At 38.6% G+C, this 14,796-nt stretch overlaps 1 protein-coding gene across 3 annotated transcripts; it reads right to left on the bottom strand.

Moving 5' to 3' along the window:
- Window positions 1-5,054: 5,054 nt before the first annotated feature.
- On the bottom strand, window positions 5,055-14,699 carry SLC35E4 (solute carrier family 35 member E4). Of its 3 annotated transcripts, XM_072415982.1 has the most exons (4): window positions 14,547-14,695; window positions 13,753-13,830; window positions 12,644-13,413; window positions 5,055-8,798 (listed from the first exon to the last, which is right to left on the bottom strand). In XM_072415982.1, the coding sequence occupies exons 3-4, from the start codon at window positions 13,275-13,277 to the stop codon at window positions 8,359-8,361; spliced, it is 1,074 nt and encodes a 357-aa protein (XP_072272083.1). In that variant the 5' UTR covers window positions 13,278-13,413; window positions 13,753-13,830; window positions 14,547-14,695; the 3' UTR covers window positions 5,055-8,358. The 3 variants fall into 3 exon arrangements, with proteins under 3 accessions (XP_072272083.1, XP_072272084.1, XP_072272082.1); XM_072415983.1 differs by lacking the exon at window positions 13,753-13,830 and having other exon boundaries at window positions 14,547-14,699; XM_072415981.1 differs by lacking the exon at window positions 14,547-14,695 and having other exon boundaries at window positions 13,753-14,440.
- Between the last annotated feature and the right edge of the window lie 97 nt (window positions 14,700-14,796).

The raw sequence follows: 14,796 nt of genomic DNA, 5'->3' as shown, positions 1-14,796 counted from the left end.
ACTTTCACATGTGCACAAGTTTTCATGCATTAAGGCACCATGCAGTAAGTGCATTCCTATTGAAGGAACTGAAAAAGCAGTAATGTCTGCCATGCAGTCCTGTATATTCTGAGTGTATCAATGGCGCATTGGCAGGTACTGTATGTGTGCAATAAAATTCCATTCTAAAGGAATGTCACTGTAACCCTCATAGGACTGTAACACAGTGTGGTGTTGTGACATCCTTAGGAATTCTGTCATTAAAAAATATGGAGCGTGTATTTGTAGGGCTTTCCTATTTAAAAAGATCTTGATCCCAGAGAGCTCCTTCCAACACTCATAAGCACTTACCATATTTAATGTATGTTTTTTACCTGTAAAAGCCTGAGACTGCTGCTGGGTCTTGCTATCTTGAATATGAAGTCAGCAACCCCAAGTAACTCAGAGCTGTCACTCAAATGACAGTATAGTATTCCGCCTTACTCCTTTCCTAGCCTGCTGTATAAAAGGTTATGTAGGTAGGTAAGCAAAGTAAGGTGGGGTACTTTAGCCAGCACAGTAAATGATTAAACATTTAGAGAAGAAGGTAATTAAGTAAAAGGACAGAAGGTGAATGCAAGGAATTGACTAGTCAATTATTCTAGCAAGTTTAAAAACACATTGCATGCAAAAAAAAAAACTCATATATTAGTTATGTTGCTTCTTGTCAGTATTATATATTGTCATTATGATGATGTTGGCAAAATGCCAAATTAGTATGGATTGGGATAATATAGAGTTATATTTAATTTCAATATGATTGCTTTGATCAATATCATGCTGGGACATCCATTGTTTGTCATTGTCATATGTTTTGAGATTCATAAGATGCTATTAGTATCATTTCACACTAGTGAATGTTTTGTTGAATTATTACCAAACTGTTTATTGTATTGTATGTGTTTTTAGTGGTCCAAAAGTACTCTTCATACCCCCTGAGGAATTCTATATAGGGCGTAACGTGTCGGGAAAGGAGACCCAACACTATATCATACAATTGTCACTTGGACCATTCTTTTGGATATACTTGTAAAGTATTTATATGTGTTTGTCCACAACTGAACATTTTAGGATTTTGGTGTATAGTATTTTATATTATCATTCAAATAAACTTTTGTAGAATTTTAAAATATTTATCTGAGTCCCATTGTAAAGGCCTTCTGTTCTGTCCCCTTCTCCATACTCTATACCTAATCCAGACTGGTCACTCCTTATAACAATTTGTATTATAATTGAGTTCCCTTACACCACCCCCTTTTCCCCATTTATCCTTGCATGTATTTAAAGCTTAACTCCATGATGGGGGGGGGGGGTGTTCATATTTCCTATCCTCCTCTTGTTAAAATCATAAAAGAATCAGCAGGAATCCTAAACATTTATTACATGTGATGTCATAATTACTGGCCAATTAATTTGGAATGTTCTGAGACATAGAAGAAACACGTAAAAGAGAGAAGGCAGATTTGTGAGCAGTGACAAGGGAGTTCTCATCTCCCCTGTCATTGCAGCTGGAAAGCTTGTGTTTGCTCTATCTTCACCTCAACAGCAGCCAGCTCTCCTTTCCTGCAGTGAGAGAGGCAGGATTAGAGTTACAGGTGGTGCACAGTGATCCCATAAGGCAGGGGTTGGCAAACTCCGGCCTTTAGGCCAGATATGGTTTAGCCGGTAGTTTGTTCTGGCCTAATGTTCCCTGGTGGATCCGGCCTAATGCCGGCCAGCAACCCGTGGTGGAACCCTGGAGCCGCATGCGGCGGCTCTATCCCCTATTTACTGCGGCCGGGGTTAACACTTCCGCCACCGGGGTAAATAGGGAACATTCCCCCTCCTTCGTATGTATCCTGGTGGGGGGCGGAGCCATTAGGGCAGAACTTGAGACCAGGTCCGGCCTAGTGTGCTCCTGCCTACCCCTGAAATGGCCTAGTGGCCAAAAAAGATTGCTGACCTCTGCCATAAGGCATATGAGCCATCCTCACTAACCATTACACCAGAGCAGACCATTATGCAACAAATGAATGATTGAATGATTCCTATCACTTAAAATACTCCTTGGAGGAGCGGGCATTTGATTTCAGGAAAGTTAAGTATAGACAGAATTAATGTGTTTTAACACACATTACCACTTGTACACAAGAGAGCTGTTATCCCTATTTGGACATGAGTCTGTTTTATGATGCACATGCAATATTATTAATAACGGACACAAAAACATGGAAATGTGCTTGGAATTCTGTGAATCAAGTCTCGGTCATTATGCATTTTTTTTAAAAAGAAATTCTTTTGCTGCTATTTTTTTTACTGACAGACTCACTTTTACTGATCTCAAAGGCCCATGTACATCAGTCCTCAGACTTAGATTTTAAATATATGACCCAGGTAATTTGTCTCTGGTTTTAGTCATCCCCAACGGTACATTATGTAGATTTAGTCAATTATTATTAATGCAGCCTTTTTACATTTATAGATCCTGTTCAGTCATATTGTAATGAGTGTGACCCACTTAGAAGATTTTAGGCTTTTCCACTTTCTGGATCGTTCCTTTACATTATAACCTTTCCATTTGAATATAATTTAAATTCTCTTCAGCAATAATAATGAACCTGTGCTCAGGCTATGCATACTAAAATATTTCCTTTTTCTCAACAAGCATTAAAAGTCCCCATTTCTCTGCTGTATCTGTTGACTTTTTTAACTTGAAACTGAATTATGCTGACTGAAATGCTAGCTTTTTTTCAATGAGAACAGAACCTTAGAAAGCTGCCAGCCCTCCAATGTAAGCACACAGCAGATGTTCCTAGCCTGTTAGAAACCCATACCTCCCAACGGTCCTGGATTCTGCTATACTGTTGTGCATTTTAACCAAATCCCGGGGCTTTGTGGTCCTCTGGATTGTCCAGCTTCACCAAACCCCACTGTGTGTAACTTCAGGACCACTTCTTGTTACAGGGATCGGGCTCTGTCCATGGAGTTGCTGGAGTTGCTTCATTAGGAAGACAGAGGTGGAATGCATTTTAACCACCTCTTAGCTAAATTTAGGTTGTTGGAGAATAAATTGGACAGTGGGCTGCGTTGTGAGAACATGTGTGCTTAAGGACTCTAAACTCAGCTCAGCTTAAGAAGCAGACTGTGCTCACCATTGCACATGTATTCATCATGAGGAATTATTGAAGTAGCTGTAAGTACTGAGGCAGTTAGATTAATGGGGGTGGAAAACAGAAGCAGTGAGAAGATACAGTGCAGCATGGGTACTATACCTTAAAGTATGTGTTTCACCAAATGTACTATCACTGTAGTGTTTTCCACTTACACCATTGTCCCTTCCTGCCTTCTGGCACCATTATTCCTCCTCACCACCACTGGGTGCTTTTGTTCTCTTTCAATCTCTGGGCAGTATTGTTCTACTCCTCCCCACACAGGGCACTATTGTCCATTCCTACCATTTACTGGGCACAACCCCCACCGCTAGACACAACTACTCTCATCTACACTAGTTACCCCCTTACCCCCCATTGACCAACCACACCATTCTGGCATAAATGCCCCCCCTCTTTTTTTTTAAATAACTGACCCCTGGAGTCAGGACATTTTTTTCTCATGAACACCAACACCAGGACTCTGTGCCCACTGACTTACAATGGGCATTTTTTCTTTTACTGACTATGATGCATTTTAAGCACCTTGTTCACTAACATTGCACTTATTTCCTTCCTCTTATCCGGGGACCACATGTTTTTTTCCCACCCTCTTGCTGCTGTGTGTGTTATATGGTATATAAACTATTTAGATGCAGACTCCTTATAAAACAGCTCACTACAAAGCACAGCTATAAACATCTGTGAATTTTTATTAATCATCCTATCAATTGTCAGACCTTTCAAAATGAGATTTAGATTGTAAGCTCTTCACAGCAGGGTTCTCTCCTCCTCCTGTGTCACTGTCTGTATCTGTCTGTCATTTGCAACCCTCTATTTAATGTACAGCGCTGCGTAATATGTAAATACTGTTTAATAAAAATATATTAATGAAGGGGGTACAGCAACATAAAGCAAGTTAACATGCTAAAAGTAAAGCCCTACAATGCATCATAGAGATGAAGGGGAAGGGTTATAACATCTGACAACCAACTTTTTTTATTACTCTTGTGACAACAATCCCAGTCTCCCCAAATATTAATATATGTATTGTAAAAGTAAAACTTTAAAACAGTTGTAAAAACCTTAGTCTAATATGACACAGTTAATTGTTTTTAAAAACAAGATATTTTTAGGGACAAAACTTCAATGACTGAATATTTTCCTGCAAAACAGTAATAGCTGCCAGATATGACTGTCAAAGAAGAGATCAGCTGCTGTTGTGAGTGCACCCTTTGTGGAATGTTCCAAGGCAGGTCTGTACTAATCCCACTCAGAAAATCCTTCAGACAAACAGTCCTTGACATATGAGAATGATGATAGAGAGGGTCTTATGCTCAAACTGTCAACAAGTTGGGAGCTGTAACGTAGCCTGTTGAGAGCCAACCAGATATTTAAAGAAATCAGCAATCCATGTTATGCAAAAGTCGCTGGGATACAAAGGATCTATTTGTTTTTGTTTTTTTCTGTCTATGCAGTTATGTTTACTCCATCTGTCTGATATATTTTGCATATTGCAATGATGTGAGATGAGTGAGAGAAAGAGGTTTTGCTGTTCTTGGGTAAGGAAGGCAATCCAGTTGCTAATAAAAAATAAATATAAAAAAAAAAAAAAAAAAAAAAGGAAGGCAATCCAAAGGGTAATTCTAATATTAGATGTTGCTGTAATTTTTTTAATAACATGGATAGTGTTTTAAGTTATCGTATACAGAGTAATGTCTGTGGGTTTGCAGCATCTAGTGTGAAATGTATATCCCTTCTAAAGCAGTCATGATCAGAAAATCACCTCTTTTCATCATACCAGAGAAATTATCCACTGGTCTGCATTCCATAGCACAATGGAAGGAGCATTGCCATTCCACATATCACATATAATTATAAAAAAAAGCACACATGAATTAAAAGATAAAGTATTTACATATATTTATTGTTTTCTCATTTACAGAAAACATACGAATTAGAACCAAAAAGTTTTCTCCCAAAATTCATGAGTATATTATTATACATTGACACAAAAAAACTAGTGCAATATCTTGTGCCTTAAGAAATAGTTGGTGTCATACAATTATCTGACCTTTTCTGTAGCTGGTGACAGTATCACTTACTACTGTAGCATACTCAGCCAAAAATAGTTCCTTTTCTTCATAAATTTTACACTATTTCTTTAGTCACACTGTAACGGTTTATTACTTCCTTTTCAGGTAAAACGGAAGAAGCCGTAGTAACTTTTTTGTAACTTGAATAAGCTAAAGCCTGTATTTTATGTATGACTGAATAAATTGCTGCTTGCCTGATTCTACTTATAAAATCTTATATATGTGTGCCTTTCAATAATGTATTGTCTGGCAATTATCATGAAAATATGTAAAACAGTTGATTTTTCTTCAGAAGTCATAAAGTTGATTGCTTTTATTGTGCTCACCAAACCATATTTTCTATAGCTTCTAGATCAACCATTCTTAACCAGGGATCCCTCAGAAGTTGTCAGGGGTTTCTTGATCTGTGGCTGAGGGTGGTATCTGATGGTGCCTGCATAGTTTGGGGATCTAATGCCACAAGAATGACCCCAGCAATCTTTTTACCAAAATAATTTTGGACCACAATGGTAAGTGGGACACTGACCATCAATGTGAGGGACATCTTTCCAAATACCATATTTTAGCAGGAAATCCTTTTTCTGCACATATCACCATACATGCAAGAGAAATTAGAAGCTGCAGGTATCTTGAGCCTGCCTAATTGCCTGTATATTGAACTACATCATCAATCCTTCCCCCACTGATCTATGTTGTCTATTGCCCAACTTTATAGTAACCACCCCAAAACTAGGGTTACTGAAAATTGCGGGGCGGTGTGCCCAGCTTAAAAGAGGCTGAAGAGAACACTGAAGCATTAAATTTAGCAGATCTACTTGCACTCATATTTTCAATTAAAAAAAAATTGTCCAAGGTCTGAAGACAGAAACAGCTAAGTAACTGTAACAATTAGGTCAATAATGACAGCCTACATATTTAACCAAGTACACTCATCTGAGGTGTAGTGAAATCAAGATACTCCCATTTAAAAGGGTCTTTCATACTCTGGCAATAAACATGTAATACTGGCTTTATTAAAAACATTTTCAGAAGTAATACAGGAACACTTACTATGTCACACAATATACAATATTCATTTTAAATTGAAAATCATCACAATTTACAGATTCTGTACCTGGGTGAGAAAAACCAAAATAACACAGGAAGATATGACATGAATGTATGGCAATATTAGCTTCAATTAGCTGACTTTTTTTTACAGAGGCAACAACAGAGATCATTGTGGCTATTAAAACTAATTTAACACATAAAATTCATTAACAGAGAAAAAAAGTGGTTAACAGTCACAGTAAAACAATTAGTTACTGTTATATTTCTAAGAACTCAAAGCATCTAAATTCTCTCTTGCTTTTAGCACCCTTAGTTGTAGTACTAAAAATATATTTCATCCATCTATAATATTAAGGGTATAATATATAAGGTCTTCTCTAATAATACTAAGGGAAAGGAAGTGCAGAAACCTGTAACGGATAATGGTTTGTGCTTTTGTTTTGGCCAGCCAGGTTAGGGAACAATGTGAATCTGGTTTTGAACATTCCATCTTCCCCATAGCAAAAGGGAATGTTCAGCATCCACTGCCCATACATTTCCCTATAAATTGTAAAGAACATGGTGATCAGGTTATCTTGGGCAGATCTTTGCCCAATCACTGTAGATAAATCTTTAATTTGTTTAGCAATAAATTCTCAATTATAGATTAATATGTAACATGTTATCCAACCACTAATCATTTTTTATAATAGACTGCTACATTGGAGCATATCTCAATCCAAGAAGAGAAATGTAATATGTTACAGCTTACCAGTCCTTATATGTGGTGGCTGCAGTAGCTTTCATTTCGCCAGCTTTTTATCCTTATTTTCTGATGGAAATTCTGCCTGTAACACATCTCTTGTGTTAGGGTGACTATGCTCATGTAGCGGGGACAGGTGAGTGTAGCTTAAAAATTGCAACCAGGTAAGATTATTTTTTTGCAAAAGGGATATTGCCAGTCCCTTCTACAATAAAAGACCCGCCTGGTCACAGTTTTATTACCTATAGATCTGCTTTATTACAATTTACAGACTGTATTATATGTGAATTTTTTTAATTTTATCCATAGTTACACTTTAATTTGAATGTTTGTCTGCATATGCCTTGCAAGGAAGACAACCCCTATGACATATCAAAAATGATTGATGGTGTCACCCACAAATCGTTGCCTGAACAAAATAAGATGGATCAGACAACAATCAGTTTGGGTCTTTAGGGATATTAGGCTGTTGGGAACACCTACACCATTGCTTAAAATGGGGATTCTGTGCCCACAGCAGCCTGTCAGGTTTTCACTGACATTACTCTAGTCTAGAGGTCAACATAAAATAGGAATTTGGCTGGCTGTTACTGGAAGCAAGAAATAAGAATAAGCATCTATGTATTTAAATAGGGCCATTCAACATTTTTGTATAGATGAAAACCACCAATGTGTTTTTTCTTGTGCAACAATTGTAGTGAAATGGCATTATAAATCTTCCAGCCGCACACCTTAGCTGAATCCAATACAGATATATGGAAATATGGGGCATTGCTAAAAGACACAAATGTGACATGGGCATTGATTTCTAACAAACCTATGACATAGAGTTCTATTTATAAAACAGAGAATCAGACATTAACTCAAACATTCCTTCGTAGGAATCTTCCGGGTCCATGTGATTCAATGGCAGTAATTGATTCTCACCAGGGAATGTTTAAGGGAATGTCAGATTCCCTGTTTCATAAATAGAGCGCTTAGTGTGTTTTGTACTGCTGATTTCATAATGAAGTCAGCAAGTTCTTTCGTTGGCTGTTGTTATTTGATTGTATTTTATGACAGAGCATATTCCAAGATACATTATAGATAAGAAAATAATTAATTCCTCTGAAAAATCAGAGAAAACTACAAAAGAAGAACTTAATTATTCATATTATTTAGTCGTTTCTGGAAAGAAACAGTCATTAATGCCTCCTGAACTTTGGCATTGCCCGACCTTCACACTGGCAGAGTGAAGGCTTTATTCATCCTGTAGAACTTAATAAGTTTTTCACCGTATACAAATAGATATCCTTATTGATTGCAGAATCGTCAGAGAGATCAGTTACTCAGACTTAGTATGTTTTTCTGTACCATGCAAAGACCTTTTGGAGCTGATGTATCCAACAATGGAGTCACAGTTATGATATATGGCCATCCCTACCAAGGTAAGGCCAATGCCAGTATAGCTCAGTATTGTAAGGTGGCTTCCAAACAGCACTCTGGATAAGACAAGATTCCCCACCACATTTAGGTTACCAAGGACATGAATGGTGACAGCTGAGGTCAGTGTGATGACACAGAAGCTCGCCAAGTTGTACAGAACAGATCCCAAGCAGCTAAGGAGGATGAAAAGCCAAAGTTTACTGTCACAGTCAGGTGGCCTCTCCCACGCCACTCCTCTCTCCAGTACCACAGTAGCCACTAGTAAGATGCAGAAACTGGGTATGGACATCAGGTATAGCAGTGTGACCGAGTGAATGTTCTCCTCTTTAAGAAGTAAACCTGAAAAAGAAATTAAACCTTATTAAAAATTAAGTCCTTCAAGAAAATATAAAAATATAGTTACTAAAGGTATCTTTTAAGAAAAGTTATACTGTATTTGAAGCCCAGTTTAACTCAAGCAGCACTTGCACAACAGGACTGGAAATTTGAAGGAAATTGAAGTACAAGAAGCCAAGGAGTTGGTTTGACAAGAGAAAGAGCAGTGTGACAGCGAGACAAGCTACGGTAATCACTGTGCTGCTTCTTGTTTTGCAGTCTTATTACAGCATGGGGCAGGTGCAGGACAACCTGGGCTCAATGGAAGTGGATTGAATGGCGCTGACCTCCTCATCAGTCACAGTCTCAGTGGAAAAGCATGTTGCCTACTAACATATTGCAGAGAAGGACATTTGGTTTTTGTGCGGAAGCATGTCGCAGTTTGCAATGGTACAACAAGCTAGAGCTCTCCAATCGGTGGGGAGCATTTGCTTTGCTTATTGCAATGCTGACTCTACAACAGATTGGTGTGAACTGAACTCAACCCATGGGCTTAAAAACCCATAAGCTCCTTTCAACATCCAAGAACACCAGAGAATATTACTACTTTCTTTCTGCAAACTCACATGACACATCCAGTCCAGTGATAACATTGCTTTCTGAACATTTAACCATCTGCAGTATGTTTGTACTCTACAGAGCAGGGCTTAGCAAAGTACAATTTTAATTAGGTAACTGGGGTCACATTGGATAAGGCATAGCAGATGCTTAAATAAACGCATGCAGCAGCCCAATAGATAAAAATGATCAGTTATGACTCTTGGGAATGAAGGCAATAAATCACACAGGTATGTGGAGCAACGTTACTGCGATACAGAAATATGTAACCATAACAGTCCATTGGTGGTTTGCAGGACTTTACATTGCACAGCAGAGGGCTGTCGACTTCAGTGCTGCTGAAACATTAATAACATTTCCTGAAAAGCCAGCTTGGCAGGTGCTCATACGTATGTCGTTTGTCATGCTGTTTACATATTCATGTTGTCTTTAGGTGTACTGATTCGACCATTGGTAATCTTGCACCATTGTAACATATTTTATTAAATAAGCAAATCATTTTTAATAAGCACAATCCACTTTCAGCGAATGTTTATAAACACTGTGATTTAATAATACACTATTATATATTAGCGCAGGTATTTCTCTCCACCCTCAGAGACAGCTTGCACACTTGTCTGTTTACATCAGTATACAATGCCAGCCTATGTTCCTTACTTCACATTCCTGAGATCATTGCCAGAGGTTTCATCATTTAACATGAAAATGAGCTGCAGGATTGCAATACTCTGTGAGCCAAATTCAAGAGAACATTACTGATTAAAAATAACCTAAAAAGTAGCACTAAAGTTTATTTATAAAAATAGAAGCAAATAGTTCTGTTTCTGATGGCAGCCAATCAGATTCCAGATATCATTTTACAGTTGGACAATAAAATCTAGGTTCTAGAATATTTGCTCTAAACAGATATTATATTAAAATACAATGAGATATAATTGCATTATTACTAGTCCAGTGACAAGACTGATCAATGGCCTTTTAATGTCTGGAGTGTCAAGGATAAAATATAAGAAAGGTGCACTCTTCTTTGCTTACAGAGATTTCTTCTCACTTATGTCATGTCTCCAGGATAGGAAGTCATGGGAAACCTCAACAGCAACTTTAAAGCTGGTTTCCAGTATAATAATAACCCCTCTCCCTGCCCATGTAATGTGGACTTTCTGTTAGCTGTTCAGGGACAAGGCCATTAGGTTTCTGAAGAGAATGCACAGAATCTACAGGCAATGAAATCAGGGCCAGGGGACGCTGGGGAAACCAACACCATCACTGCTACGTACATCTTCTTCAGTGCTAGATAAAGCTTGTGCTTCCCCTCACCCAGAGACAACACTACCTGGATGGTGGATTTAGGTGATAATATCCTAACAAGGTAAACAAAACATGCAGGATGGGTTTGAGAATAGTGTAAGGGGTAATATTTGCCTAGAGATGGATTTTAATAATGTGTTGTCAAGTGCTTGGAGAGAAAAGTTTTACATGTTATATGCATGTCCAGTGGATGTCATACCATCATTTGCCTAAATGCACACAGCTAGTAAAGCACACTTTTACTTTTCAAAATACTACGTATTGCTTTGTTTCTTTTCCCTCTATTTTCTTCAGTACTGTGCAGAATTTTTTTCATACCAAATTTATCTTGTACACCAGAACACCAAATTTAGGTATTGTTTCTACAAAGTACCTTAATATTAGAAAAACAAACAGGACTGTGAAAGTGAATCTGCAGTTACTAAAAAAGGTACAGAAAAATGGGAACAAAATGTTCTATACCCATTTTAACAAATACAGACTCATTTTTAAAATCTTGCTGCTGTATGTAAATGTGGTGGCTTTCAGTAAAAGTCAAGGTATATGCCTGGTAATGCCAAGAGGAGATGGTAAGAAGGCCATTATGAGGACTCTTCTGGTATAAGTGTTTAAGCTGAAATAACTGGATCTTCTGTCTACTCATCTTCTTTGATGGTAATTTTTTTCCATTTAAATAAATACTTTTTCACCCTGTGTTTTAGTTCAGTGCTGCCGATTTCCTACAGGATTTTCAGAGACTTCTAACTTATATGATGAACTATATTATCCATTATTATTGGAGGACCAGGGGATCATTCCTGTAAAAAAAATTGCAATTTACTCAGATATGTTCCTTCTCCAGAACAAAGACATTTACCCCAGCAGGTGGTAAGTGTGGCACACAAATGTTTTTTTATTATAGCTTTTTTCCCAATCCATCTGCTTTTGGCCAGTTCAGACAACAATCCCATGTCTGTGGAGCATTTACAGGCACCGTTGGTCAAAGCCCATCTGGGCAAACAATCAATCAAACAATCTGACAGATTAGGAAGTACTGTTCAAATGATACTCTGTTCCCTCCAATAAGGTAGGGGGAAGATTCTGGTAAATCAGAGACAGGAATTAACAGTAAAAATGCTAAATATTTCCTTCATAGGTATATTCTGTGCATAATACTCTACTTTTTGATGTTTTAAAAATTGGAGGTAAAGGTAGACTAATAAAGAAGTCATATCTTCTATTAAATATTTGACCCTAACTCCAGCCATTATGGTTCTAGTGCTGGACTTGGTGTTACACTTTTTTCTCGCTTTCTGACTTTGTGACAGCTGTGAAAGTAAATGTGTCCAAGAGAAATTTAAACCCTTCTTGATAATTGCCTCATTTGCAACGTATTAATTTCAACTGAGGTGAATGTCATCATAGGGTTACATCACATGAGAAAAGGCAATTAGTGGCATGAGCAGCTGAGGCATATGTCACTCGGCATTCTTTAGCCAATCAGTGTTCCTAAGACATCACTTCTATATAACAGAAAACACCTGAATATCTATCTGTTTGTTGTTCCAGATAGCCTGCCAACCATTGCAATCTTCTAACTGACACAGGGCTAAACTATTTTTAAGAAGAAATGATACACTGTTTTAACATTGGTGAGTCAAATGGTGGTAAAGTTCCAAATGGTGGTAAAGTTAATACTTGGGCTGTAAAAAGCTGACTCAAAAAGAGGGAGTGAGGAAGATAGAACAAGGACAACAATAAACATGTAACAGATGTTCTCCGCTCTATTAAAAATGTGTTACCTTCAGATGGGCTTTGAAGATAATAAATCTGCCAAACATTTGGCACCAAAGACATAAAACAACAATATTCCAATACCTCAAAAAACACAAAATAATAATAATATTATATTATAAGTATTATGTAGTTTAATACCAAAATGATATCTAGGTAAAATGACTTACTCTGCTGAATGGATTTGAGTCCCCTGAGAAATGTTGATGCAAAAAGGTAGATGCATCCCGTCTGATCAAACTGCACCTCTCCAATAATACTAAAGCAAGCTCCCAGGCAAATGGGTATCATGGCAGTGTACTTGAGGGCATGGTGTTTGGTGCCCAAGAACATTTTTGAAAGAACCAATGTAAAAAAAGGAGTTGTGGTATAGATCATCTGTGCAAAAGAAAGCTGAACACAGCTTAGTCCAAGATTCCCAAAGGCAATGCTGGAGCAGAAGGTCAGACTCAAGAGGAACACTTTAAACCGTGCGCTGGTAGGCAACATATGTTCTTCTTCAGTGTTTGCAGGTACCAACCCAAACCTGAGGATGGGATAGTCTAGGAGGATAGCAGTTAGCATGTGAAGGGAGGACAACAACAAAGGATACCTGAAGTTGTACACCGCAAATATCCATTTGTTTAGACTAGAGATGGTTGTACCGGTCACTAACCAGGCAAGAACTGCAATTACTAGATAGAGTTTGGTGGTACAACTTTTCTGAGGAGGTTCTTCTGGTTTGCTTTGTATGATGGAAGGAGGAGGCGCTCTATCAGAAGCTTCCATTTCAACCTCATCTTTCCTGCTGGATGCTAAACACATGAGACTTTCCAGACTTCAAATCTCCAGATTGGGAAGATCAGTTCATCCTTGGTGCTCTTCTCTGAAAGCCTTCTTCAATGGTCACATCCCATACATTGCTCTTCTAAATATCTTCTCTATGTAGTAGAAGTCTGAGCTGTATAGAAAAATCAGGGTTAGAATGGAGCAATACATGACTAGATTATTTATAGCAGCCTTTCCTCCTCTCTAACGGGAGGGACCCTTGAAATAACTTTCAGATCCTCAGGGAACCCTGACTATAATTATATCCACATCTTACAGTATATTATGCTGGTGATCAGTGGGAAGAATACCTACACTGCTCAGATGGAAGAATGTCACGCTTACAAATAGACAAAAAAACATTAGTGTCACTGGCACAAATCTCTCATTGCTCAAGGAACCCCCAGCAACATTTGGAGGAACCCTGGTGATTCAAAGCCTCCAGCAACAGCAGAATAAGATGCACCCCTACCTTGACTGTTGTCCTAGATTCCAGTCCTGCAGACAGAAGCTGCTTCAGCCATTGTTCACCTTCACTTGTCCTCTCAGGCTAGAACACAGCAAGTGTCAGGATTATTATTGGCACAGCAGACATGTCTCAGGAGCTGAGTGTAAACATCTGACCTGGTGATGATGATGATGATATGAGCAGGGATCTGAGCTCCTCCTTCCCCAAACCTGCTGTGTATGTATCTGCACTCATTCAGCACTGAATACAGAATGATCTTCCATTAGTCACTGTGTCATAGCAACAGAGTACTATACAGACCATAACACAGCAGTCATCATGTCTGCCTGCCTTGCAGTGATTCACCAGCTGACTAACAAGCTGTCTCCTTCCTGTGTTTTCCTTTGATGGATGGTAAGGAAGTAAATGTAAAGGTCTGGCATAGCCCTGCCTCCACTGACATCCCAGCCTTCACATGTCACCTTTCCAAATTTAGAGCCCGTGCCCTGGAAAAATAAACAGCCCATGGAAAGTGATCCCTCCTAGGGCAGCCCATGGAAAGTTATCCCCCTAGGGCAGCCCATGCTGGGCTCAGCTTGTCAGCTCACATCATCATCTGCCATGTTACCACAATGACTCACAATGTGCCAGCCTCTAATGTAAACATCGTGTATGTCATTCTACATGCTGCTCTATTATATATAACTATAGGAATCGTAGGATTTAGGTATATAGCGCCAACATCGTCCGTAGCGTTGTACAGCGTGCATCTAACAAAGCCCATTGCTAGCGATATTAGTGTTCTGTAAAATAGATACCTGCATCTGGACTTGCATTTATATCTTCGTACATCCTTGCAGCAGTAGTTCTACCAGCATTCTATGGGTATACGTATATAAATGTGAAAAGAGAAATAATAACACAATGAGCAGCCCGAGCTCGGGTCATGTTACGCTGAATACTCCGTGCGGTGTATTGATTGGCTGCCGTTCCTGTCAATCACATCTCTATTTCACTATGAATGAGCAAAACGACGAGAGGCGTGGCTAGACCCCCCCCCCCCCGACT

The sequence above is a fragment of the Pyxicephalus adspersus genome, chromosome 6 (assembly GCF_032062135.1).
Source record: "Pyxicephalus adspersus chromosome 6, UCB_Pads_2.0, whole genome shotgun sequence".
In the NCBI taxonomy this organism is placed as follows: Eukaryota; Metazoa; Chordata; class Amphibia; order Anura; family Pyxicephalidae; genus Pyxicephalus; species Pyxicephalus adspersus.
This window is presented reverse-complemented; position numbering and strand designations above follow the sequence as displayed.

What these genes read in the sequence shown, in the direction of transcription:
- SLC35E4 (XM_072415983.1), bottom strand. Translation starts at nt 13,277, where the DNA reads ATGTGTTTAGCATCCAGCAGGAAAGATGAGGTTGAAATGGAAGCTTCT. An exon ending in ACTCAAATCCATTCAGCAGA is followed by an intron (nt 8,799 to 12,643) that starts GTAAGTCATTTT and finishes TTTCTTTTTCAG; the next exon opens with GTTTACTTCTTAAAGAGGAG.